The 25,817-nt window shown below is 40.2% G+C and overlaps 1 protein-coding gene across 2 annotated transcripts in view; it reads left to right on the top strand.

Moving 5' to 3' along the window:
- Positions 1 to 7,223: 7,223 nt before the first annotated feature.
- LOC133871049 (MAP3K epsilon protein kinase 1-like) overlaps positions 7,224 to 25,817 on the top strand; it is a 59,396-nt gene continuing 40,802 nt past the window's right edge. Inside the window, exons 1-3 of one of the 2 annotated variants that reach the window (XM_062308404.1) lie at positions 7,224 to 7,499; positions 8,517 to 8,651; positions 25,494 to 25,514. In XM_062308404.1, coding sequence (XP_062164388.1) covers positions 7,440 to 7,499; positions 8,517 to 8,651; positions 25,494 to 25,514 — 216 coding nt within the window. In that variant the 5' untranslated portion in view covers positions 7,224 to 7,439. Of the gene's footprint in view, positions 7,500 to 8,506; positions 8,652 to 25,493; positions 25,515 to 25,817 lie in introns of both variants that reach the window. The other variant, XM_062308411.1, reaches the window with a different exon arrangement.

Below are 25,817 nucleotides of genomic sequence, written 5' to 3'. Positions count from 1 at the left end.
ATATTTTTTTGAAAAATAATTTATTTAAAAATATTTTACGACGAAATAAACGAAGTTTGAATTACCCTTTTATAAAATGTATATTTTTTTATTTGAATTTTTTACGGACAAAAAATTGTAATTTAGCTTTTTAGAAAACTACACATCTCCTCCACTAACAAACAATTTGCAATGACACCAAATTGTTAAAAATTTGCAACATATTCAAAATGAAAAAAAAAAAAACAAAAAACAAAAAACAAACAAAACAAATTATATATATATATATATCCTTACAAAAAATATTTAAAAAAAAAAAAAAAAAGTGGGGTGACCCACGGCACTGGCAGTGGGTCACCTTGGGTCTTCGTTGTGTTTTTTTTTCTGTTTTTTTTTATTATTTATAAGGGTATTTTTATTTTATTGAACAAATTTAATGATTTTTTTTTTTTTTATGACAAGATGGGTACTGGGTACATTACAATTTCTTTTTTGTAGTTTGGAGGAAATGCTTCAATCGATAATTCAGATGGACATTACAAGTGCTTAAACTTTTTCTCTTAATTTGTTTAGCATTTATTTAGGTTTATAGCTTTCTGTATATTTTTTCAAGTAAAGATATAAATTACAATGAAAATAGTAGTTCTTTTTTTTAAAGAAAAAAAACAAAAAAAAAAAAAAAAAACAATGTGAATGGTAAAAAGGGAAAGGGAGATTTCATCAACCAACACAACACAAAACAAAAACAAAAAAAGGTGGGGCAGCCTAACAAACACCCAAAAATAAACCTAAAATACAATTGGGAATTGGCCAATCAATTGGACTGCCCATTTTTATTTTTATTTTTATTCAAATTGATTTGAGGAAAATGTTACATGGGGATCTTACCACTCTTGATCTAAAGATAATAAGAGGTGGATGAACCTATAAAATAAAAAGGAGTGGGCTCCCAACAATTGGCCCAAAACAAACCAAAACAGTACTAAAATATTTATAAATAGTAAGAAATTGAACAAATAAATGATCAGGTCATTTCAAGGAGCCGCACAAGGCAATATTATAAGCTAGAGAGGTACAAAATAAGGCAAGTCTATCTATACTCTCACTTGGAATCAACAACAACCACCCGAATGAAACTGAAGTGGTAAAAGTACTGTTAAAGTTCGAAATTGAAACTACATCAAATAAGAGCACTAGCACAAATTCAAATACAATAGACTCCAAAAAAAAAAAAAAAAACCCCCAAAAAACTACAACAACAGAGACTGGCTGGGCAGAGAGCTCCAACACGTGGATGGTGGATGAAGAAACTGCCGACGACACTGATGAGTGCATTGGAGAGGCGTGTGAGATGCATAAATCATTTGTAGAAACATATATCTAGCTTTTAAAAAACCAAATTTAAGAACTACGACAAAAACAACCACCAAAACGAGGAGGACAGCGACGAAGAGGAACGACGCGGTGGATAAGCCAAAACACTGAAGTTGCAATTCCGGGTGGAATAAGTCATACAAAACAACGGATAAAACATCATCAGAGGTGATAAAGATTAGAGAAACCTATTTCCAAATAGCAACAAAAACAATCAAAGATATAAAGGAAATAAGAGATGAGAGGAGGGAAGAGATGTGGTCCTTCCCTCCTCTCTCATCCAACTGAATCAAGAATAATAAAACCAGGTGAATAAACAAAGAGAGAGAACATAGCATTTTGTGTGGAAACAGGCATCTACCCATTCATTATGGACTGGCCAATTTAATGCTTGGCTCTTTGGCCAATAACAAGACCACCACATACAACTGTTTGAAACAACAAACCATAGGCAAATTTGCCTTATAAGACGCCAAATTTAACAAGAAAGGGATAAAGCATTGATACAAGTTGGATCGGAGCTGTTTGAACGAAGCACCATTGTGATATCTAGAATAAAAGGTACTTGGTGATGAAGGCGAAGGGGATACCTCATATGAGTTTGCAACTGGATCTATGAATCTCCATCAACAAAAAGGAGGTACCACATTTGGAGATCCATATGTGATGAAGTGCAAGCAGTTGATTTGTCGAATGGTAAAAAACCTAGCGGCTTCTTTCGCTAAAGGTAGTACAACGGCTTCCAGGTTCCAATCCTATTAAAATCCCTCCACAGGACGTCAACCAGGACCCTTATAGCCGTCGTGCATTTAGCCAATCTATTGGGTGCTGCTATTGTCATGCCTAGAGTTCACTTTTTAGGGATTATGAGAGGAAGAAGTCAACTCAGCTTGTTGGATGTAGCTCTCTTTTTTCTTTGCTTATAGGAGCAGGCTGAGTTGAGGTGGAAGCGCGTGCGAGACACACGTGATTAGGTGACGCGTGACATCTACGCGCGAAGGCATAAACTGTGACGGAAGCGAAAGAGGCTAGAGATGATTGATAGGTTGCACATAAGTGGAGAAGTGAGGAGAAACACAACAAATCTAGCCTTAAAAGATGCAGACCATAAAATAAAAATAGTAGTTTGAACGATAAAATGTGAAGCTTAAAGATGTCTTTAAAAAACGTGTTAGTTTTAATGATCAAATATAATTTTTATATTCCGCAAATCAAACGAGGTCTTAGTTTTTAAACTTCTTTATAATTAATCATACTTTTTTGACTATCAAACTTACCTTGGATAGCAAAAACATCCAAAATTTATATAAAATAATAATAATAAGAATGATAATAAAACAAAACACTTTTCAAAAAATAATTATCATGTATTTTTTTCAGCCCACGGTGGCCACAGCGAACCTCTGGTGACCCCTTGAGAAAATCAAATATATAACGATAGCCAAGGAAAGTAATCAAAATACTAATTATATAATATTGGTATCGAGCCCCTTGGGATGTAAATTTATACATTTTTGAACCACTAGGTATGATCAAAAGCATGAAAGGCCAACTACATGCATTGATGTATGAATTTGTGAAAAAAGAATGAGAAAATTGAAGTGAAGAAATTTGTGGGTTGGCATTGAATGGGTGTTATTTGAGATTTGAGATTTGAGCAATTGGGTTAGGCTTTGGAGCTATTGCAAAGGCAATAAACTATTTTTCTTATGGATAATTACACTTTACCCCCCTGTTTTAATCACAGGGTGGCGATTTACCTCCCAACGTACCAAAATTGTTAGATGACCCTCTCAAACTTACCAATGTGTGGCAAGTTATACCTTCTGTCCACTCGCCCATCTGTTTGGACGGAAAGTCGATCACGTGCGTTGCACGTGACCTTTAAGCAAAAATCATTCCAAAATTGCCCACCTATTAAACGCAGCGTTTCAATAGCCATTCACATGAAAGTCGTGATGAAGCTGTCTATGATAGGTGGAATGGTACGGTTTTAGGTATCTTAAAGTCGTCTTCAAGCTTTCTACCCCCTTGACCGTGCTCTTATTGCACAGGAACTCCTCTGCGTACATCTTCTCCACCGTCCGATCACCATCGTGTAGGAAAACGTGAGTCTCACCGCATCCCTTCCTGTTCCTCGCCATCACAGACGCCGAGAGTATCAAGCTTATCCGACCTAGTGCCTCCGCGAAGTACCCACGCAACTAGTCGATCATGATCAGGTCCCCCTCCCTCTCGTAAACCTCTTCGGGCAGGTTGTCCAAGGCCAACACGTATCGAGTGTTGACTTTGGAGTATCACATTCGACGGCGAACACTGCCCATTCCTATACTATGTAACTCAATAGGTGGAATGAGTACGAAAGCTTAATAGGTGGTATGAGTACGAAAGTTTGATTGGAATGTGTACAAAAGCTTAATAGGTGGAATGACTGTAGAGTGGTTCCACATAGAAGCCAAGCAGCAGGGCCTCGATGTGGCCTGGATCGACGATATCCAGTCCTTCCTCATTAGCTTGCTCTCCGAGATGCCCAAGAGATCTAGTAGACGATGAAGAGATCCAGCTCATTTAACCAAAGCAAAGAATCAGCCCAAACAAAGCAAGAGAACCTGCAACGTGGGCTTTAACAAAAAAGAGGAAGAGAGGAGCCTTGAAGCCCTAGGGTATACAGGTAGTTGCTACATGGCAGTTGACTACCCCATGCACCTTAAATAACATAACTACGTGGCATTTGATGAAAATAAATTCAAATTTACCAAAGTCAGCCAAGAAGTGTTGTTTCGTGTTGCACCAAGCAATGATAACAAGCGTCAATTCTTCTCCAGCGCAGCAGTAGCTTCAGATTTGAACTCTCCCAACATTGTTACCATCACTGTGAGCCCAATTGAGTATGAGCATGTTATTCTAATACCCCAGGTGTGGGATTGCTTATCACAGAGAAGTGATCATGAGAGTCTTTTGCTTGCTCCTCAAATGGCTAAGGAAGTAGCAGATCCCTAAGAAGTGTTGTACTCTTCGTCGAAACACTGATGGCGTTGGAAAGAATAAGAGGATGAGAAGGCTGAAGCGAAGCTGGCACAGGAAAAGGGCACTGCTGTCACTGGAGCTGAGCGGAACACGTAAGGGACTAGATGTCCGAAGGGCTGGGCTCGGGGCGGAAGACTTGGATCGGACCCGAACTTTTTTCTCTTGTTAAAACCTGCAAATTGATCGTGCACAAGGAGGAGAAGAATCTGGAAGTTACAGAGCATAGAAATGGGTACGAAAGCTTAATAGGTGGAATGAGTACGAAAGTTTGATTGGAATGAGTTACAAGTCCTTCATGAAGATCAGCCAAACCCAACAACATTGTTTCAAATCACAAATCTCAAAAGCCAGGGTTGAACAGGGTCCTTTGTTTTGGTTGGGTAGAATAGGGTTGAACAGAGGTAGGTTAATGGGTAGTGAAAAATAACCATGGAGACGTACTCCGACTCGACGAACTTGAATGCGAGGCGGAGGCATCCAAAAAGAACGGAGACCCAGGAGCAAGCGTCACAGAACGTGTCCAGTAATGAGTAAGAGGTTAAACCCCACATCTGCTTCATTAATCCAATATATCATGCTCGAGTTGCCACAGTAATTCGACAGTCCTTTTTTCACCAAATCTATGGACTAAAGATATTAATGGATGAAGGGCTCGATAGTATCTTTGTTAAAACCTTGTTGGATTTCAACATGTACCTTCGAGTAACTTCATGTGAGATCAACGGCAACACTCGAGTCACTATGGATAACTCGCTCTCAGTGCTATTCGCATACACATTTGCCAGTGGGCTTGACACATCATGAGCAGAAACAAGACGGTTTTTTTCTTTCTTTCGCCAATTCACGTCAGCCCACTGCCCACCCCTCAATTTATCCGTAGCTATATTGGTTGCTGGTACCTCGCAGAGGACGAAGACGTTATACCAAGAAGGAAGATGCATGCTGCGCGAGGGGGTTTGAACTGGGTATTTGGTGGGTTTGAACCGGATATAAAGGTTGATGGGGACTGGGGTATTTTGGGAATGATTTATGCTTAAAACGTCACGTGCAACGCATTTGACCGAATTTCCATCAAAATTGACAGGTGAGTGGACGGATAGTATTTATTGTCACACGTTGAAAAGTTCGGGAGGGTCATTTAATAATTTTGGTACATTGGGGGGTAAATCACAATCTCGTGGATAAAACAAGGGGGTAAAGTGTAATTATCCATTTTTCTTCCTATAAATCCTAACCCCTTCTTTTATGACTGAGCATATCATTTCCAGTCTCAATAAAGATTATAATTAAGTTGACTAAATCACATTGACAGGCATTCAAATAAAAATTTTTCCACCTTTATTTATTTATTTTTCTCTTTTTTGTTGTCTACCAAGAGGGGTTGAAATTGAGTTTTAGATCATTGTTTTGCCATGCATATGCTTGTTGTAGAAACGTTAGAAACCACATTTTTATCTCATAATTATTTAATAATACTGGTGTGTCAGTTCCAATTCTTAGATTTTTATTTTATTTTGTATTTTTCTTTTTTGTTAACAAGAATAATGTTAAAAACCATATATTTATCTTATAATGATTCCACAAGGCTTATGTGGTTGCGCGTTAGAACAAGCAATAGACAAGCGCTAGCTCGAGAAAGCCGTTGCGCTAATGAACAAGCAACGGACGAGTTCTTTATCTAGAAGCATACCTGAATATATACCCATAGTGGCTTCCATGCCGCAAGCCTTTTCGAAAGCTTGATCACTAATGAACCCTGATGCAATAAAAGAAAGGGTTAAATATCCTTATAATATCTGAGTTTTGAAAACTTTAATTTTTAATATATAAGTTTCAATTTATATAACAGAAGATACTTGGGTTTTGGAAAAAGACGAATTTGGTACCTTCGTCTATTTTTCTGTCAAATATTTAATGTCATGCCATGTGTCAACCCCTGAGGGTTGACACGTGGCACGATATAAAAAAATTATTAAAATTAAAATTGATAAAACTTTTTTTTAAAAATAAAATATTAAAAACTTAAAAAAAAATTAAAACAAAAAAAGAAGGTGTAGTTGAGCCACCCCATAGTAGGAAAAATAAATTAATAGGTTTTGGTCATTAGGGGTGGCTGAATCACCCCCAAGGGCCAAAACCCATCAAATTTATTTATTTATTTTATGCTAAGGGGGTGCCACCCCCTTGGTCAAAACGGAGGTGGTCGGCTACCCCTCTTATTTTTTTTATTTTTATTTTTTAAAATTTATTTATTTATAATTAAATTTTAAAGATTTTTATTTTTTTATATAGTGCCACGTGTCAACCTCAACGGTTGACACGTGGCGGGCCACTAAATATTGGACGGAAAAATAGACGGACGTATCAAGTCCGTATTTTCTCAAAACACAGGTACCATCTGCAATACGAATTGAAACTCAAGTATTAAAAAATAAAATTGTCAAAACTTAGGTACTAAAAATGCATTTAACCCTAAAAGAAATCAACAAAACTTAGTCCTAATCGGCCCTTAAATTAGTCATTGTCAAAAAAATTGAGGTGTTGATTCATTGTAAGATAATTGGGGGCTAAAAATATAGTTTATAACATTATAATTTTTTCAAGATTTAATCCAAATGTTAATTAGGAATATCGCTTTAGTATTGTAAAATAAAAATATAATTTTTTTAAAATAGAAATAGAAATAGAAATATAATTTATAGCTTCCGTCTCTTGTACTTTGTGGTGTCGAAAGAATTGCAAATGCTTAGGCCCACTGGCCATACCATACAGCCACACATAGCATATCCTTGCCCCAAACATTCTGTTTGACCTGCTTTTGATCCTGGCGTCCTCAAAGGTGCCCAGCGTACTCTGAGTTGGAGTGATGCTAAGTCGGCTTATTAATAATTATTACAATTCGGACACAAATATCCCATCAATCGGAATCTCTTCTCTCTCCGAAAGCTTTGGCTTCCCTCGTCCGATCAAAACCCTAACTCCTTCTCTCTCAAACTCCGTTGCAAATTGCAATGGAAACTTCAAGGGTTTCTGAAAGGTAGTAGCGCAATTCGGGAGCAATGTCTCGCCAAATGACGTCGTCGGCCTTCCATAAATCCAAGACTCTCGACAACAAATACGTGAGGACATCAATGTCTAATTTCGCAAATTTTGGGTTTCTTTATTTTTGCTTTTCTATCTCTTTGGCGGTCATTTCTAGGGTCTTAACGTTGTTTATATTAATAGTGCCTGACTGCCTGTTTGGTTGCCGAGAAAATGTAGTCGAAGTGAGGAAGTGAAAATTTGGAGACTAGTAATCTGTGAATCGAGTAGTGTGAATTTTCATGCTATTGACCGTCTGGCCCCGAGAAAAGAAAAACGCAGTGAAAATGTGTCCATTGGATTTGGAAATTAAAGTGACATAAGGCATTATTTTCTTAAAAAGTTATTACATTTAGTAGATAGTAAATGGCGGGTTAGGGTTTCGTGTTTGCGGTTTGATTGCATTCTTGATTGTTTGGATTCTGATCTTGTTTCATTATTTTCCGTCTCCCTCCCTCTCTCTCTCTCTCTCTCTCTCTCTCTCTCTCCTGTTCTTGTTTGTTTTTGTAGAAAGAAAATGAAACTATGGAAATTGGAACATAGAGTATTGTTGCTTTGGTCACACTGCAATGACCGAGCTAATTAGCGTGTTGGGTTAGCCGAGTATAGCCACTAACTACTTTCTTTTAATTTTCAACATTTCATGGATACCGAAAAGAATGTTAAGAATTTGAACATGTTATCTGGCTTTGATTTATTGGTTCTCAATGTCTGGATTTTGGGTTTACAAATGATGTATCCCCCGTTTGCTTGCTAATTATATGTATGTGTTTTTTTATTGTTATTTTTTTCTTAATTGAAAATAATTCAGCTTAATTGATCCATGTCTTAGACTTAGTTGGTTTTTTAACTTATCAAAATAACTTAGTTGGAAGGTTTTTTTTTTTTTTTTTTTTTTTTTTTTTTTTTTTTTTTTTTGTCTCAAAGGAGGATAATCCTTTGTTGCATTTTTAACAGCAAATGATCTAGGGTTGAAATTTCAATTTGTTCATGTTTGGAAATATTTTGGATTTTAAAGGTTTGGGTTAATCTTTATATGTGAAAGTTTGATGTAGATGCTTGGAGATGAGATTGGGAAAGGAGCGTATGGTCGAGTTTACAAGGGCTTGGATTTGGACAATGGAGACTTTGTTGCAATTAAACAAGTTTCATTGGAGAATATTGCTCAGGAGGATCTCAACATTATTATGGTTCGACCAAATCCCCTTTCTATAATTTGATATCTTTTCCTTTTTTCTTTGTTTCCCTTGAAGTGCTTATCGAAGACAATAAAGTGTATGCAATAGTCTTTGCTATTTTTTCTTTAGAATTTGTAGGCCTGGGTATTTGCTACAAAATTCTAGAAAAAAAGTACGGGTCAATTTTGAGGTTTTCCTCATTTTGTATTTTTAATTTCTAAATTAGGTTTTCATTATATTTGTCTGAAGGCAATTTTGTATTCCAATATGGGGGTGAAGAGGGAAGAGTACTTGAAACTTTTTATAGCAAGTCTTCCCATGTTTGAGAAATTGATATAGGATAAAGGGTGTGATACCAAATTTTTTGTTGGAAATTTCTGGAGGATTTAGTAAGATTTGGAGTTAAGGTTTTGTAATGGTAAAAATAGGTAAAAGTCTGGGAATTAAGCGTTTTTAATTGGGAAAGGTGTAGGGTAGGGTTTGGAGGTTAAACTACGAGGAAAACTCAAGATTTGGTCTGTTGTTCTGGGTGATGTGAATAATACCCGAGAACAGTAAAATTAAGTTATTGTTTAGTTATATCCCAGTCCTACTGAGAAGGTTTGATTCTGAAGAGCTTGCAGTTGCTACTGAGAACTTCAAGACCTAGATTGGTAGTGGAGGCTCTGGTATGGAATACAAAGGTACTCTCTCAGACAAAAAAGCTGTGGTGGTAAAGAGAGACAGAGAAAGATACTTGGAGGAGTTGACAATGACTGATTTTCTTTGTTGAGGTTTCCCTAGTCGTTTTTGTTGGAAGAGTAATATGATGTGCTATTCCCACTTGAAATGAATAGCTATTCCTTTTTTTTTCGAGGAATAGCTATTCCTAAGAATAAAAAACGAACCAAACAACAAAATAGCTATTCCATTTTAGGGGTCTATTCCGCATGCCAAACGTGCCCTTAGTTTTCCTAAGTATCACATTTAGGGTTTCCTCGACATCATATCTTGGAGAAGGATTGCATCACACAAACTATAAAAGCATAAATGCTGCTAAATTTTCTTGAAATTGATCTCACTCTACTGAATTGAAAGCGTTGTATCAATTCGTATAGAAATTTAAATAATAAGACATAGTGGACAAAAGATAACTCGTGTACGACTCCCAAATTCTAATAAAAATAAATGGAAAAATACATTGTAGGGATCAAGGTTAAGTCCTTCTTTAGCTCCTTGGCCGGCTCTGAAGGTAGATGCTACCCTTGGAAGTGTGTGTGGCAGACTCATGCTTTTTCAAGGGTGGCTTTTTTTTTTTCGTGGTCGGCAACCTTAGGCAAGATCCTTACTGTGGATAATCTCAGGAAGAGGCATATCATCATTATGGACAGATGTTGCTTGTGCAAGAGAGATGGGGAATCAGTGGACCACCTTCTTCTCCACTGTGATGTGGCTTCAGCTCTATGGAATAACATTTTTACTTGTTTTTGTATGTCTTGGGTTATGCCTAGAAGAGTTATCGACTTGTTTGCTTGTTGGTGGAAGTCTGGAAGGCCGATGAGTGTTGCGATTTGGAAGATGGTGCCAATCTACATTTTTTGGTGTGTTTGGAAGGAAATATATCTTAGGTGTTTCGAGGATTTGGAGAGTTCTATGGAAGATATTTTAGCTTCGTTGTTTCATACCCTGTATCTTTGGATGATGTCTTTTTTGTCCCCACTGTCGATTAGTTTTGCTGATTTTCTTACCCGTTTTTCTGATTGTAGTTAGGTGTTTCCTTTTGTATACTTTCAGTATACTTAGGGACGCTTTACGCTTTCAATAAGACTAATTTGACTTATAAATTTTTTATTTTATTTTTATCAAATCACTCTTTAGGGTTTAAAATTTATCAAATCACTTCTTAAGGTATGTTCCATTAATAGAATTGTACCATCTTAGGGACTTTTGTCCTATCAGTCTAGTGGGTGCTGTGTACAAAATAATTTCTAAGGTGTTAGTGAACAGATTGAAACATGTGTTGGAGAAGATCATATCATAGTCACATAATGCGTTTATGAAGGGAAGATAGATTTTGTATTTGGCTTTGATTGCAAATGAGTGCATTTATAGTCAACTCAGATCTGGGTTACCAGGCTTACTTTGTAAACTGGATCTAGAAAAGGCATATGATCATGTGAGTTTGGAGTTTTTGTTATATTTGTTGCAAAGAAGTGGCTTTGGGGGGAAATGGAGAGCTTGGATAACCTTTTGTATTTCTATGGTTCACTATTCTGTTTTGATAAATGGAGCCCTTTTTGCTTTCTTTAGTAGCACTCAGGGCTTAAGACAAGTGGATACACTATCTCCTTGGCTTTTTGTAGTTGTTATGGAGGCTTTGAGTAGGATGATGGCGGCCACAGTAGACATGGGTCTTGAAGATGGTTTTTCAGTGGGATCGAGAAATAATCTAGGAATGTTCGTGTTGCATTTGTTGTTTGTAGATGATATTTTGATCTTTTGTGAGGCAAATGGTGAACTTATTTGAAATCTGGGATGTCTTTGTTTATGTTTTGAAGCGGCATCGGGGTTAAAGATTAATTTATGGAAGTCAGAGTTCATTCCAATTGGTGAGGTGGATGGTGTAGAAAGTTTGGCAAGTATTTTTGGGTGTCGGGTGGCTCGTTTACCAATGAAATATTTGCGTCTTCCGTTGGGGGCCTCATACAAGTCATCTTCTATATGGAATGGTATTGTAGAAAAAATAGAAAGGAGGTTGGTGGGTTGAAGAGGCTATATTTGGTGAAGGGAGGGAGGTTGACGATGATCCGAAGTACTTTGTCTAATTTACATACATATTATTTATCTCTGTTTCCAATTCCTTTGGGTGTGGTGAACATGATAGAGAAACTTCAAAGAGATTTATTATTGGGGTGGTATCAATGAGAAGTTTAAATTCCATCTAGTTAAATGGTCAATGATCTGTTCTCCTATGCAGTATGGTGTTTTGGGAATTAGAAACTTGAGTAAGTTTAATCAAGCACTGCTGGGTAAATGGTTATGGTGGTTTGCCATGGAAAGGGACGCGTTATTACGTTTGGTAGTGGAAGGAAAATATGGTTGTTTGAACGGAGGTTGGTGTACTAAGGAGGTTAAGGGGACTTTTGGTGTTAAGAGTGTGAAAACATATTAGGAGGGGGTGGGGAGCTTTCTTGAGATTTATCAGATTTGAAGTGGGAGATGGTTATAAGATTATATTCTGGCATGACGTTTGGTGTGAGGATCATTCATTGAAGGAAGCCTTCCTGGAGTTATTTAGTATTGTGCGATGTAAGGTGTAGGTTTTGGACAATATGCAGGTTTCTAATGGTGGTATTCAGATTTAGTAATCTTAGTCCTTTTTGAAATTTGAAATTCTCTCCGTTCTCTCTCCTCTCTTCTTGTCCTCCCGCTCATTCCTTCTGTCCTGCTAGTGGCGGCGCGTGTAGGCGCGTCACGCTAATTCTTGCTTCGGATTGTTTCGCTGGGTACGATAGAAGGGCTCGTATCGCTTCACTGGAGTTGGCCCTCAGTCCAAATGGATAGACGACTTCTTCTAGGGATTTGAGGCGAGTCACGCTAGGGATGTGAGGGATGGATAGACGATTTCTGGTGGAGGCAAAAGCGTTTGTCTTCTCGGTCAATGAAGGGGCGTCAGTGCTAAGGGTGGAAGAAAATCGGAAATTTTATTCCGGTGCGGTGTTTCTGAGCATCCAGTGCATCGAATGGCTGGGTTCGACTATGGAGGTGCTGAGGGGGGGAAATGGTATGCCCGATTCTGTCAAATCATTCCGGGAAGAGGAGAAGGTGACGATAGTACGCACTGGAGGTAACATTAATGGCAGGTTTATGGAGGTAGCGGTCTATGGGGTGGGCGTTCATAGAGGGTTCCTTCGCATTCCTGAGGGGCGGGGTGGATGGGGCTGGATCAAGTTCATCTCTGAGCTGCGTAAGGCCTTAGTAGTGGTTGGTAATGCGGCTGGGCGCGGGCCCGGTGGTTCCTCGCCGGAAGAGAAGTTAAGGGGGAAGAAGGTGGGGGTTTGGTTCGGGAAGGCTGCGGGATCTCTGTCTTTCGCGGAGGCGGTTCGCTCGTCGCCATCCATCTCTGCATCTGGTGGCAGGAATAAGGTCGCGCAGGAGGAGGCGGCCTGGTGCGAGGAGCAGCTCACGTTAAAGGACCGGTCCTGCGAGATTATTCGGCAGGCGGTGGACTGTTACGTCTGGGAGAAGAGCCGTTTGGTTCCGGCCGGGAAAGACCTCGGTGGCGATGGTTTCAACGTGCGAAAAGTCAGAAAGTGCAGTAGCAGGGACAGCGATGTCAGAGTCTGCAGAAAGATTCTTGAACAGGTTGGAGTTTGGCTGGATTGGGTGAGTGGGTCAAACGTGGGCTGGAGAAGGAGATCTCCTGTTGGGCTGAAAATGGGCCAGTGCAAGATATCCTCAGTTAGTAGGCCACGTTGGAAGGTTGGTTATAAGAAGTTGGGCTCTAAGCCCAAGCTCAAGAAGGCTAAGAGGACTTCCCCGGAGCAGATTTGTGGTCTCGACGAAGCGAGGTTGGAATCTGGATCTTCGGGACTGGGCTCTTTGGCGCCGGAAGCCGTGGACGGGTCGAGTTCTACCGGTGGGGGGCTCAAGGGAGGTTCGTCGTCGATGGAGGGTGCTGCCCCGGTGGAGACTACGGCTCTTTCCGCTCATCACGTTTTGGACTGGCAAGATGGGTCTAGGCCGAAGAAGATGACGATTGGCGTGGATGGGGGGATGTCGGAAAATGGAGAGCTTCCTAGCGGGTGCACGGCGATGGTTGAAGATATCTCAGTGTGTGCGGTGAAGCCCATCAAGCGTCTAGAAAGGTATGGGTGTGGCTTATCCTCGGGTAAGCTTGGGGGAATGGAGCCGGGCCCTAAAGGATTTGAGTTTCCCTCTGTGGGGGCGGATGAGTTGGGAGAGAGGATTCGATTGTCTCTTCCAGTGATGACGGACAGTGGGTCGCTCATTTACCCGTCCGAAACAAAATCAGTCATGAGGTATCAGCGGAAATCGAAGGCCAAAGCGAGTAAGCTGGATATTCCCTTGATTGAAGAGGCAGTGACTGCTTTGTGTTCGCCGATGACACAGTGCGCGGGTACTTCCCAGGCGTTGGACGGGTCTGTGGGTCAGAAATTGCCGAAGCCAAATGGGGGAGTGGGCCTTCGGCGAGGGTTCCTTCTCCCGAGAAATCCTTTGAGCGACTGTATGTCAAAGACAGAAGTCAAGGGTGAGAATCCCAAAGTGAATGGATTAATCCAATCTCAGAAGTGGCCGGTTGGGTTTAGCCCAACCGGGGAGATTGTATTGTGGGATCAGGGAGAGATAGGTGATTCTCCTTACCCCTTGGGCGTAATTCCTCCTGATCTACTTTTGGAGTGGGAGTCCGATGGTGCTGAGGATGAAGATTCGGCCCTGGCATTGTTGGATGCCATTGAGGAGGATTTCCATCGGGATACTATGGGGAAGCGGCAGAAGAACAAAGGGAGGAGGGAACTGCAGAATCTGAAGTGCTCCATTAACTATGACGGTGCGAGTGTGCGTCCTTGGAGTAGGAGAGGAAAGGCTCAGGTTCTGTAGTGTGTGGGTCGGAGGTGGGGTTCAGGTGTCGTGTCTTAGGGTGTTGGGTTTCGAGGGTTCTTGGATGGGTATGTGGTGTGCTCTTTGAGGGTTTGGGTTGGGGTTTGATGCTATCGTGGGATGGCTTGGGTGGGTTCTCTCTTCCTTTTTTAGGGCTGTTTTTTTATTTTCAAGCAATGCGTTGTCTTGTATACTGCCGGTGTACTAAGGGGCGCCTGACGCTTTTAATAAAGTCAGATTATTACTTATCAAAAAAAAAAATGGTGGTATTCGGTGGAATGTATCTTTTTTTTTTTTTTTTGATGAATAATAATAATTTTATTGAAAAAAAAAGGAAGGCAAAACCCTCGTACACGAAGAGTATACAAGAGAGCTGAGGCCCTAGTTGCTACTACATTGGTGGAATGTATCTTTTTTACGAGCTGTACAGGATTGGGAGGTAGATATGGTGCTTGCATTTTCTGAGGTGTTGTATTCTCTTACGGAGACAAGGTGGGGAGGATTGTATTGGTGGATCCCTTCAAAGAGGAAGCAGTTTAAGGATGCGTTTGGGATTGCGATTTCGTAGACAAAAAGTGCAATTTAAACCAAATCGCAAAAAATGAACCATTTGGGAATTGCATTTTTAAAAAATTGTCTGTGTTTTCAAATCGCAGGCAATTGAATGTTTTTTTGAAAACGCAAAATTTTAAAGGATAACCTGCGATTTTAAAGGCTAAACTGCGATTTTGCCGAACACTTAATTGTATTTTTAAAAATCAATTTTTCAAATCGCACATTTTAAAATTGATATTTTTAAATCGTATGTTTTGAAATCGCAAACCTAAACGGACCTTAAGGTGCGGTCATATTTTCACGAATTATCTACTTTTGGGGGTTCTTCTTTTCCTTGGAGGAGTATTTTGAAAGTTAAAGTTCCTTTGAAAGAGTTTTTTTTTTTGTTGTTGTTGTGTGGACGAGGGCTCTTGGTAAGATTATGATTTTGAATAATTTGAGAAAGAGAAGAGTAAGGGGAGCGGAGAATCTATTGATCATCTTCTTCTTCATTGCGAAGTGGCTAGAGACTTATGGAGTGCGATCTTCTTTGGAGTCAAATGGGTTATGCCTGAAAGGGTGATAGAGTTGTTAGATTGTTGGCGAGGTCAGATGGGTGGTTGTTTAGTGCTAGCTGTGTGGAGGATAGCCCGTTGTGCTTAATGTGGACAAAATGGAGAGAGTGGAATCAAGAATTTTTGAAGATCGTGAGAAGTCAAAGGAAGAGCTCCATAACATTTTGGTCAAATCGCTCTTTAATTGGATAGGGGCATATGATATTTCTAACTTTTCTGAATTTGTAGATTTTTGTTCTTCTTTTAGCCTTTAGTGGGGACTATCTTTGTATATATCCTGTGTACTAGGGTTGTCTCCCTCTACGCTTTCAAATGAAATGAATTACTTATATATAAAAAAAAGTTTGTGTGTTCTTGTTGTTGTCCAATGCAACCTAAAAACCTAACCTTAGCTCCAGCTTAGGCCCTATTTCCAAGCCTCAGACCCCCTTAGAAGACCGTACATACCTTTAACTGGATTTATTGGATAATTTGTTTTGGTTTGAATTTTTTTTTGACCTATTTGGGTATGAGGTGACATTCATAGCAATTGGGCTGCTTGTTGCCATCTTACCTTGTTGGCTATTGGACTGTTGGTTCTCACATATTTTTTTGCTTTTCAAATGCAATTGAATGTTATTTTAGAAGAGTGTATACATAAGTAAGATCTGTACAAAGGTGCAATGACATACCCCAGATAAGAACAAGATAATCAATCCTTGAGTTGGAGAGAGACTAAATCCGACATGAAGTCCCATCACTAGTTTAGAGGGGAGAATGACTTAAGGGACTAGCTTGGCATGTATCCCCTTGACTTTTCTCTTCTTTCTTACGTCAGTTCACTCACTATCAGAGGTGGTGGCTCATCCTTGAAGTTTCATGAAATTTGGGTTAGATGGATCAGAGTGTGTATCTCCATAGTGTCCTTTGCAGTTATGATTAATGGATCTCCATCTAGCTTCTGTCGGGTGGGGTTGCGGTTTGGGCCTGGTCTCTTAGAGCCTATCTTTTCACCCTAGTTTTGGAAACATTCATCATACTTTTTAATAGACAAGTAGAAAACAACTTTTTTTTTTTTTGCTAAGTAATTGCAATTTATAAAAAAATGCGCAGAGGGCACAACCCTTATACACGAGAAGTATACAAGAGAACCCCTAAAAGGGACGAACAGAGAATAAATTTAAAAAATCTACATAAGTAAAAACATTCAAACTATGATGGGGCGCTATCGAAATATATAACGTATTGAGCAACCGCTTCCGTAGCTCCACCATAGATGTCTCTACATCTTCAAACAGCCGCGCATTCCACTCCCTCCAAATACACCACAACAAGCACAGAGGAGCTAACCGCCAAGCCTCTTTAGCATGACCACACCCAATCGCCGCCCCCCAACTTTTCAACAACTCCAACACTGTTCGTGACATAATCCACACTACCCCAAATAAAATAAGTATGTAGCTCTAAAGATCCCGGGCGACTTCACAGTGAAGCAACAAGTGATCAACAGACTCCCCACTCTTCTTACATAAACAACACCACTCAATCACTATAACATTCCTCTTACGCAAGTTATCATGCGTCAATATTTTACCCAAAGCCGCTGACCATACGAAGAAAGCCACCCTTGTTGGAGCCTTAACACGCCAAATATTCTTCCAGGGAAAAGATGGGCCATCTTTCCTAATAAGCTCTTCATAGAAGGATCCCACCTCAAATTGACCTTTTTTAGAGGGATTCCACACTAACTTGTCACCCTTTCCATGTCGAGCCGAAATGGAATATAGTCGATCGAAGAAAGAAAGGACCATATCCATCTCCCAATCCTGGATTTGTCGCGTAAAGAGAACATTCCACTGAATTACACCATTATGAACAACCAAATTATCCACCACCATTGCATCTTTGTTCCTTACTATACTAAAAAGAGCTGGAAAGCATTGCTTCAAGGAACTATCCCCACACCACCAATCATGCTAAAAACTAATATTTGATCCATTCCCCACTTCAAAACGAACAAAATTGCAAAATTTCTCCCATCCCCTCCTTATATGTTTCCATACACCCACTCCAAAAGAACCTGAAACCTCTTTTGAGCACCACCCACCCTTTAAACTCTCAAATTTGGCATCAATCACCGATCGCCATAAAGCCTCTCTCTCCCTACCATATCTCCACAACCACTTACCCAAGAGTGCTCTATTGAACTGGATGAAGTTGTGAGCTCCCAACCCACCTGCATGCAAAGGAGTACAAATCTTGTTCCAATTCACTAGATGAAATTTGGCCTCGTCACCAATGCCACCCCAAAGAAAATCCTTTTGAATTTTATCAAGAGGATTAGCCACCCTTACTGGAATAGGAAACATAGATAAGTAATATGTAGGAATATTGGAGAGCGTACTATTAATAAGAGTCAACCGGGCACCCTTTGACAAATACATCCGCTTCCAACCCGCCAACCTCCTTTCCATTTTTTCAATAACACCATTCCAAATAGAAGTGGACTTGCAAGAAGCCCCCAAAGGCAAACCCAAGTAAGTCATAGGCAAAGATGCAACTCGACACCCAAGAAGATTGGCCAACCTTTCGACATCCTCTACTTCACCAATTGGAACAATTTCTGATTTTCCTAAATTAATTCTCAAACCAGAAGCTGCCTCAAAGCATAAGAAGTTACATCTCAGATGTCGAACTTGTTCTTCTTGAGCACCGCAAAAGATCAATGTGTCATCAGCAAACAAAAGATGATTCACAACTAAGGCCTCGGAATCTCTGGAACTCACTGAAAACCCTGTCACATTACCTTGATCCAATGCGGCAGTCAGCATCCGACTCAAAGCCTCCATAACCACCGCAAACAACAAAGGAGAAAGAGGATCTCCTTGTCGCAAACCACGAGAGCTACTAAAAAAACCGGATGGGGTTCTATTTACAAGAATAGAAAATCTCACCGTAGAAATACAAAAACGTATCCAATCCCTCCATTTTCCCCCCATAGAAAACAACTTGATCACCCATTCAACAAGATTTTAAAAACTCTATCTTTCTTATATAATACATGCCAATGATGTGATCATTTTCGTATATAGCTTTGTGCGTAATGTGTTGGCTATCAATCTCTTGCTTGTTCTAATGCACAACGGCTTTCTAGCAGCTCAATCCGTTGCTTGTTGGGTTGGGAAAAACTTTAGATACTGGTAGAAAATAAGTGGGCACTCACAACAAGTACATGCTCAAGCATCATTGACTAACTCCTTATCAATTTCGATTCATTTCAAGATAACAATTTAATGGGTTCAACTGACCGGATAGAATATAAAATTTTGGTAATAGATTGAATAAAAGAATTCTATTCCTATTCATATTTTAGACATAAACAATCTTCAAATAAAATTGAAGTAAGGGGGAAACAACCTGGTGATAGAATTCCAAACACAGGTGAAGAGTTCAAGTATCACTTAGTGAAATGGTCCAAGGTTTGCACACCGATCTTTGAGGGAGGGTTGGGGATTAGGAACTTGCCGATGTTCATTCACGCTCTCTTAGGTGAATGGCTTTGGCACTATGGGTTGAGAGAAAGGCTTGGTGGAGGATGGTGGTGAACTCTAAATATAGAAGTGTATGGCGAGGGTGGTGTTCTAGTGAGTCCATCGAGGAGTATGGAGTAGTTTTATGGAAGAATATTAGGAGGGGTTGAGAGAAGTTTTGGAGTCATACTAGATTTGAGGTGGGAGATGGTTCTAAGGTTAGATTCTAGTCGAGCTCGCCCTCTCAATTCTGCGGGTGGTCTCCAGGCTATCTCTCCTTTGGAGTTGTCTTTGGTGTGCTCTTCGATTTTCGGGGATAAGGGGGATAAAACTGTGGCTTTTTTCTCTGCCCTTGATGAGGATCATAGGCGGTGGGATATGATTGAGGATTGTGAGCTTTAGGGGCTTAGGGTTGGGTTGTTTTGTGGGTTGTTCCTTGTCGGGTTGGTGGTGAGGCTGTTGCTTCTTGTATACTCCGTGTGTACTAGGGGTGCCTTACGCTGTTTTTTTTTTAAAATAAAATTGCAATTGCTTATAAAAAAAAAGGGTTAGATTCTGTCACAATCTTTGGTGTGGGGATACGACCCTTAAGGAAACTTTTTCAGTTTTATTTGGTATTGATTGCATAAAGGATACTTATTGCGACTCTCGTGGAATTTTCTAGTTGTGCTATTTAGTGGAATGTGAGCTTTACTAGAGCGGCTCATGATTGGGTGGTGGAATCCTTTGGCTCGTTCTTCAAGGTGTTGTATTTAGTGAGAGTGAAACGGGAAGAGGAGGACAAGCTATGGTGGTTCCCTTCCAAAAATGGGTTTTTTGATGTTAAATCATTCTAGAGTGTCATGGGTTGTCATGATGGTGTCTGTTTCCCTTGGAAAAGTTTTTGGCAAACTGAGGTTTTGTTGATGGTGGCCTTTTTTGGTTGGTGACGACTCTAAGAAAGAACCTGGCCATGGACAATCTTTGAAAGCGACATCTCATTGTGGTTGATTGGTGTTGTTTATGTAGAAGGAATGTGGAGTCTGTGCACCATCTTCTACTTCATTGTGAGGTTGCTTGTTCCATTTGGAATGTTTTCTTCATTCAATTTGGGTTGTCTTGGGTCTTCTAGATGAATGGTCGATTTGTATGCTTGTTGGTGGACTGGTGGCAACACTCGAAGTGCTACTGTGTGGAAGATGGTACCTTTGTGCCTTTTGTGGTGTCTATGAAAAGAAATGAATGATAGAAGTTTTAAGGACCGTAAGATGACTTTGGAGGAGATTAAGTCTTTATTTTTCAACACATTGTATCTTTGGACAATTGTTTTTGTTTCTCCTTTAGTAATTAGTTATCATGATTTTCTGTTCTTTTTGCCCTTATTAGATATGTGGCGTCTCTTGTATATTTCATGTGTACCTGGGGCCGCTTTACGCTTTTAATGATATTTTGATTACTTATCAAAGAATTCCAAGCATATTGAAGAGTTCAAATTGTTACCTGCCTTGAATTCTGAAGTTGATCGAAGGTTCTCCTTAACAACTCCTGCATATATGGGCTTGGAACTAATATGGGCAGCAACATTATGCATTAAACCTTATAGCTTGAGCTTTTGGAATAATTAATGATTTTGCATGATATTAGAATAGTTTGCTTCCTATTTCCAACAAATTAATCGCAATTGGATATGCTTAAACCATAATGATTGTTTTTAGTTTATTCTCAATAAGACTGGATTTACTTATTAAAAAAAAAATCTCTTATGGCAGAGGATGGGCTCTTAGAAAATGGTATTTTTTTTTTTTGATAAGTAAGAAAAGATTTATTAAAAAAGCGTAAAGGTGCCCCTGGGTACACATGAAGTATATGCTAGAAACACCCAAAGCTAACCCGCAACAACCAACAAAACCAACAGAAAAAACCCCAAAACCCAAGAAAGAACAACCAAACAACCACAAAGGAGCCCAAAACGAGTTACAAGAAAAAACTAAACGCTCGAGAGACAACCCACAACCCACCAAAGCAACAACGAACCCTACAAAACGTGGGCCTATCCTTTCCTACGCTTGAAGGAAGCTAACCCGTTGCCATAATTAATGGAGCTTTGCAGATTCAGAAGCTCTCTCTTGCCTTTTGACTTTTGGCGTGCTAACATTTTCTCTCTAAAAAACTCTTCTTCCATGACGTCCCGAATAGCCAAGGCCTCCTCCTCAAAAGCACCATCCAAAGCCCAATCCAAGGGCAATCCATCCCAAAACTCATTGTCCTCCTCCCAAGCCACAATCTCCCTATTATCATCAAAACCGACAGGCCAATTGTGAGATAGGGATAATCCATTTCCTTAAGAGGAATAAGGAGTGAGACAACCTCTCGGGGGGGATGAAGGTCCAACCATCCCGACCTCGGTGACCTTTTGCGGCGATGTGGGATTAACTGGCATCTTCGGGCGAGGGTTGAGAAATCCCTTCCTAAGACCCTGCTTCACTGGTGGCTCTGCAGCCTTATTCACTGGCGGCTCAACAGCCGTAACCTTCTTAATGGAGCAGCCAACAGTTATCTTTGCGGCTTCCAGAGAATCAAAAAATAGCTCCTCATTCCACTTCACAGATTGCCCTTCCCTTAGCACCTTTGCCCTCTTGTAGTAACACTGAAAAGGCTAAGAAACCACCACGGGGAGGGGAGAACGCAGATTCTCAGCCAACACAGCTGCTCCAGCGAGAGACAGAGGGGCAAACCCGGGTTGAGGAATCTGAAACGGCCTCAGAGGAGAGACCTTAAACACAGGATCTGGAGGACGAGCTGGAGAAGGAGCCGCTGGAAAAGCAAGCTCCGGTGCCTGTGAAGGGGGAAACCCAAATTTTTTAGAGGCTGGAGAAGCTGACGACGCCAGACCCGCTCCCTCTGTGGCTACCAGTGCGTCACCCACCAAACTCCCAGGAGGAGACTGAACCAAAAGCATCCCAGAAGACCACTTCGGTATCGTCTCTGGCAGGGATCTGGACGGACGGGCAGCTTTAGGTTTCGGCCAAAAACGAGCCACGCGGAAACCTAAATGTTTACGACCCATCCTCGACCCGGAAAACCGGTCCAGAAGTTTTCTTACAGCTCAGCCCAAGGCCACATAAAATTCGGAACCCAGCTTATTCCACTTACGTGTTCTCGAATATTCGGATTTCGAATTTTCAAAATTCAAATTTGAACGAGAGAGAACCTTCTTACCCTTCGGACGAAAATGCCGGTCTTTGCCCAACAGCTCTAGCGGCGGTGACTCCAGCGAGAAGCAATCCACCACTGATCTTGGTTCAACCTCTGCATGCTTTACATCGGAAGAAGGTCAAGAGCACACTGCTCCTCCGGCGACGCCCTCTACCTTGAATGACGACCCCCCACGATGGGCTCCTTCTTCATGGCCGATATTGAACCAAACCTCAGCACCTCCACAAAGGAGGGTCCCTTCCAAAGAGGAGCCAAACTTGGCCTAACCTCTTCTTCCTTCCCAACTGTCTTGACCGACGCAAGCGAGGACCTAGACCCGCAACTTGCTTTGGTAGAGAGATAATCTCTGGCCTTTCTCAGCTCGTCCAAGAATTTGAGCCAACCCCACCCTCTATGCCCCTCAGGGATCATGCTAAACCCTTTCCGGCCACCCATCCCGAATGCTGCTGCCTCTAAGAAATGGCCTGCTTGGTTGCCACCTCTCTGAGCAATCAAGATTTTCGACCCTTCCCTGAAGGATTTGATGAAATCTTGATCTTCCGGAAGACCCAAGAGAATCTCCAACGTTGATGCAAGCGACTCAGAGCACTGAGAACTGATGATGATCTCCCCGGAGAAACTTTTTCTTTTCTCCCCCACCCTCAGCATTGACGCCCCATCCAGCACCGAGAAGACAAAAATCTTCGACTCCACGATAAAACTTTTCTCCATCTCAACACACACCTAGCACTCAATCGGCCACCTCAGAAGAAGAATACATTGTTGCCGGAAGAGAGAAACCCAAAAAGAGAAGCCACCGGTTAAGCCCCTATGCACGATACAAATGAGACCCAAGAACCGGAAACCCGAAGCTCAACCCCCAACAACAAAGTGAACAGTAGGAAGGCGAAGAGAAAGAATCTTCTAGCTTGACGCGCCGTTGAGAGAGAGAGAGAGAGAGAGAGAGAGAGAGAGAGAGAGAGGTCCGTAATGAGGTTTATACTTTATAGTGCATAGATTTATACAAATTTGATCTGACCTTAGAAAATGGTATTTCCTTCCTTTTCTTTAAAGTTTAATAGTCTTTTTCATCCTAATTTACTTAGTTTTCCTTATTTTCTTTATCTTCTTCTTTTTTGCCCCGTTCTAGTTAGGCGATTCTCTTGTATACTTTACGTGTACCTGGGTTGCTCTTTTTGTGTTTTTTAATGATATTTCGATTATTTATAAAAAATGTTTAACATGATTTTTCATTTTCCTTTCTTTTTTCTTTGACTCTTGTGGGAGGGGGCAGGTATCCGGGGTTTACCCCATGTCCCACTGAAGGTGGGGTTAGGGGTTCCACATCATTAAAAAAATAAGTTACTTTCTTTATTTTATTTTATTTTTTCCACGAAAGAATATGTCCCCATCTTATTCCTGAGATTTCCAGCATACTGTAGACCATTGATTGTTGTTTTTGTTTTCCTAATGGCTTATTGTATTTAGCATAAGCAGTTAATTACTTCAATATGAAGGAAAAAAACAGTGCATTAACAACTTTGTTTTATCCATATCAGATTATTATTTCTACTTTTATGAACCCTTTATTGGGGGTGAGATGGAAAACATGATTGATAAATAAGCTCTTACTATGGTCCATTATGATGTATGCTTTTGTCCAATAATTATCAAAGCTCCAATCAGGATGTACATGAGGAACTGCCAATTTCATGCTTGTTATGGGGCTTTTAAGGTGTCGCAATTATTTGCTTCTACATCTTATCAATACATTCATAGAAACTATGGTATATTCTCATCTCCTTGTGTATTTCCTTTTATCCACTATCCACTATCCATATCACTTCTGGTTCCTCTGCCCCCTCATTTCCCAAAGATCATTCTCTATATTAGCACATTTCGATAGGGTGGTGTGGAATATTTCTAAGAAGAGGAATTTTGAAGTGAAGACTTTTTATAAAGCATTAGTTTGTCACGAAGTGGCCTATTTTCCGTGGAAGGGTATATGGCGTGTTAAAGCTCTGAAGCGGGTGGCATTCTTTGTTTGGACAGCTGCTTTAGGAAAGATTTTAACCCATGATAATTTACGTAGGCGTGGTATTGTGGTGGTAGAGTGGTGTGTCATGTGCAAGAAGCATGGGGAATCCGTTGATCATCTTCTTCTACATTGTGATGTGGCACGAGTTGTTTGGAGTTATTTCTATAGCTTATTCGGGGTGGAGTGGGTTATGCCTAGTAGTGTTTTGGATTTATTGAGTGGTTGTGGCACTTTGATAGGTCGTGGTTCTGCTAATCCATATTTGGAAGCAGGTTCTTTTATGTGTTTTGTGGGGCTTGTGGCGAGAGAGAAATTCTAGGCTTTTTGAGGATGTGGGGATTACGGTTGGGGCTCTTTGTAGAAATGTGCTCAATATGTTATATCTGTGGGTATCGACGCATAGCCCGGGTCATATGTCATTTGCTGATTTTTTACTTTCATGTTCGTTTATCTCCTCTAATTAGGGGCTCTTTTGTATACTTCCTGTGTACTAGGGTTGCGCCCCTTTGCTCTTTTTAATGAAATTATTATTTATCAAAAAAAAAAAAAGAATTTTTTTTTTGAGGACCGTGAAAGGTTGTTGGTAGAGCTTGAGTCCTTTTTCTTTTTTACTCTTTATACTTGGATAACTGCGTTTGTAACTCCATGGGAGCTTAGTTTTCATAATTTTCTTGTTCTTTCGTCTCCTCCTAGCTAGGTGGTTTTCTTGTATACTCTCTATGTACTTTTTTTTTTTTTTTTTATAAGTAATTGCAATATATAAAAAAAGCGCAAAGCGGCGCAACCCTTATACACGGGAAGTATACAAGAGAACCCCTAAAAGGGACGAACAGAGAATAATTTTAAAAAGTCTATATAAGTAAAAACATTCAAACTATGATGGGACGCTATCCAAGTATATAACATATTGAGCACCCGTTTCCGTAGCTCCACCATAGATGTCTCTACATTTTCAAAAAGCCGCGCATTCCGCTCCCTTCAAATACACCACAATAAGCACAAAGGAGCTAACCGCAAAGCTTCTTTAGCACGACCACACCCTATCGCCGGCCCCCAACTATTCAACAACTCCAACACCGATCGTGGTATAACCCACTCTACCCCAAATAAAATAAGAATGTAGCTCCAAAGATCCCGGGTGATTTCACTTTTTATGATATTTCAATTACCTATCATAAAATATTTGCACATTTTTAGGTTTAAATTTTATTATGAAACCTTTCTTTTCTGAGGTTACAAATGAGTTTGTTTTGTTTAGATGTGTAGATAATAAAAATGAGAATTTGATTTTTATATGCAATTGTTATTCTGGCATGCGATGTTTCCATAATTTGTTGTTTCCTGTCTCTACTATGTTGATTTGGCTCACTGGGTGCTCTTTTCCTTTGATTATCCTCTCATCGTGGGACGCTTAACACATCAGCAAGAGATTGATTTACTGAAGGTATATATATTTTTTTCTTTTTCAACCTTTTCAGTCGTAGTGTTTAGTTTTATAGTTTCAATGGTGTACTCCTTTGCTTAATTCCAACTATACTGCATGCAAGCACATGTAGTGCATGAAGGCTTTGGGTTAAACGAAAAACTATTGGGATATGCTGAAATTGTTACATTACCAATGATATGGCTTTAACCATCTGTACATTGTATCATTCAATTGCCAATGAGCTTTAGCTCCTCCCTCTTATGGGAATGGGGTTGTGGGTGAGGTCATGCGTTCAAGACCCCTTTACCAACAAAAACAAAA

This window comes from Alnus glutinosa, chromosome 1 (assembly GCF_958979055.1).
Source record: "Alnus glutinosa chromosome 1, dhAlnGlut1.1, whole genome shotgun sequence".
Taxonomy (NCBI): Eukaryota; Viridiplantae; Streptophyta; class Magnoliopsida; order Fagales; family Betulaceae; genus Alnus; species Alnus glutinosa.
This window is presented reverse-complemented; position numbering and strand designations above follow the sequence as displayed.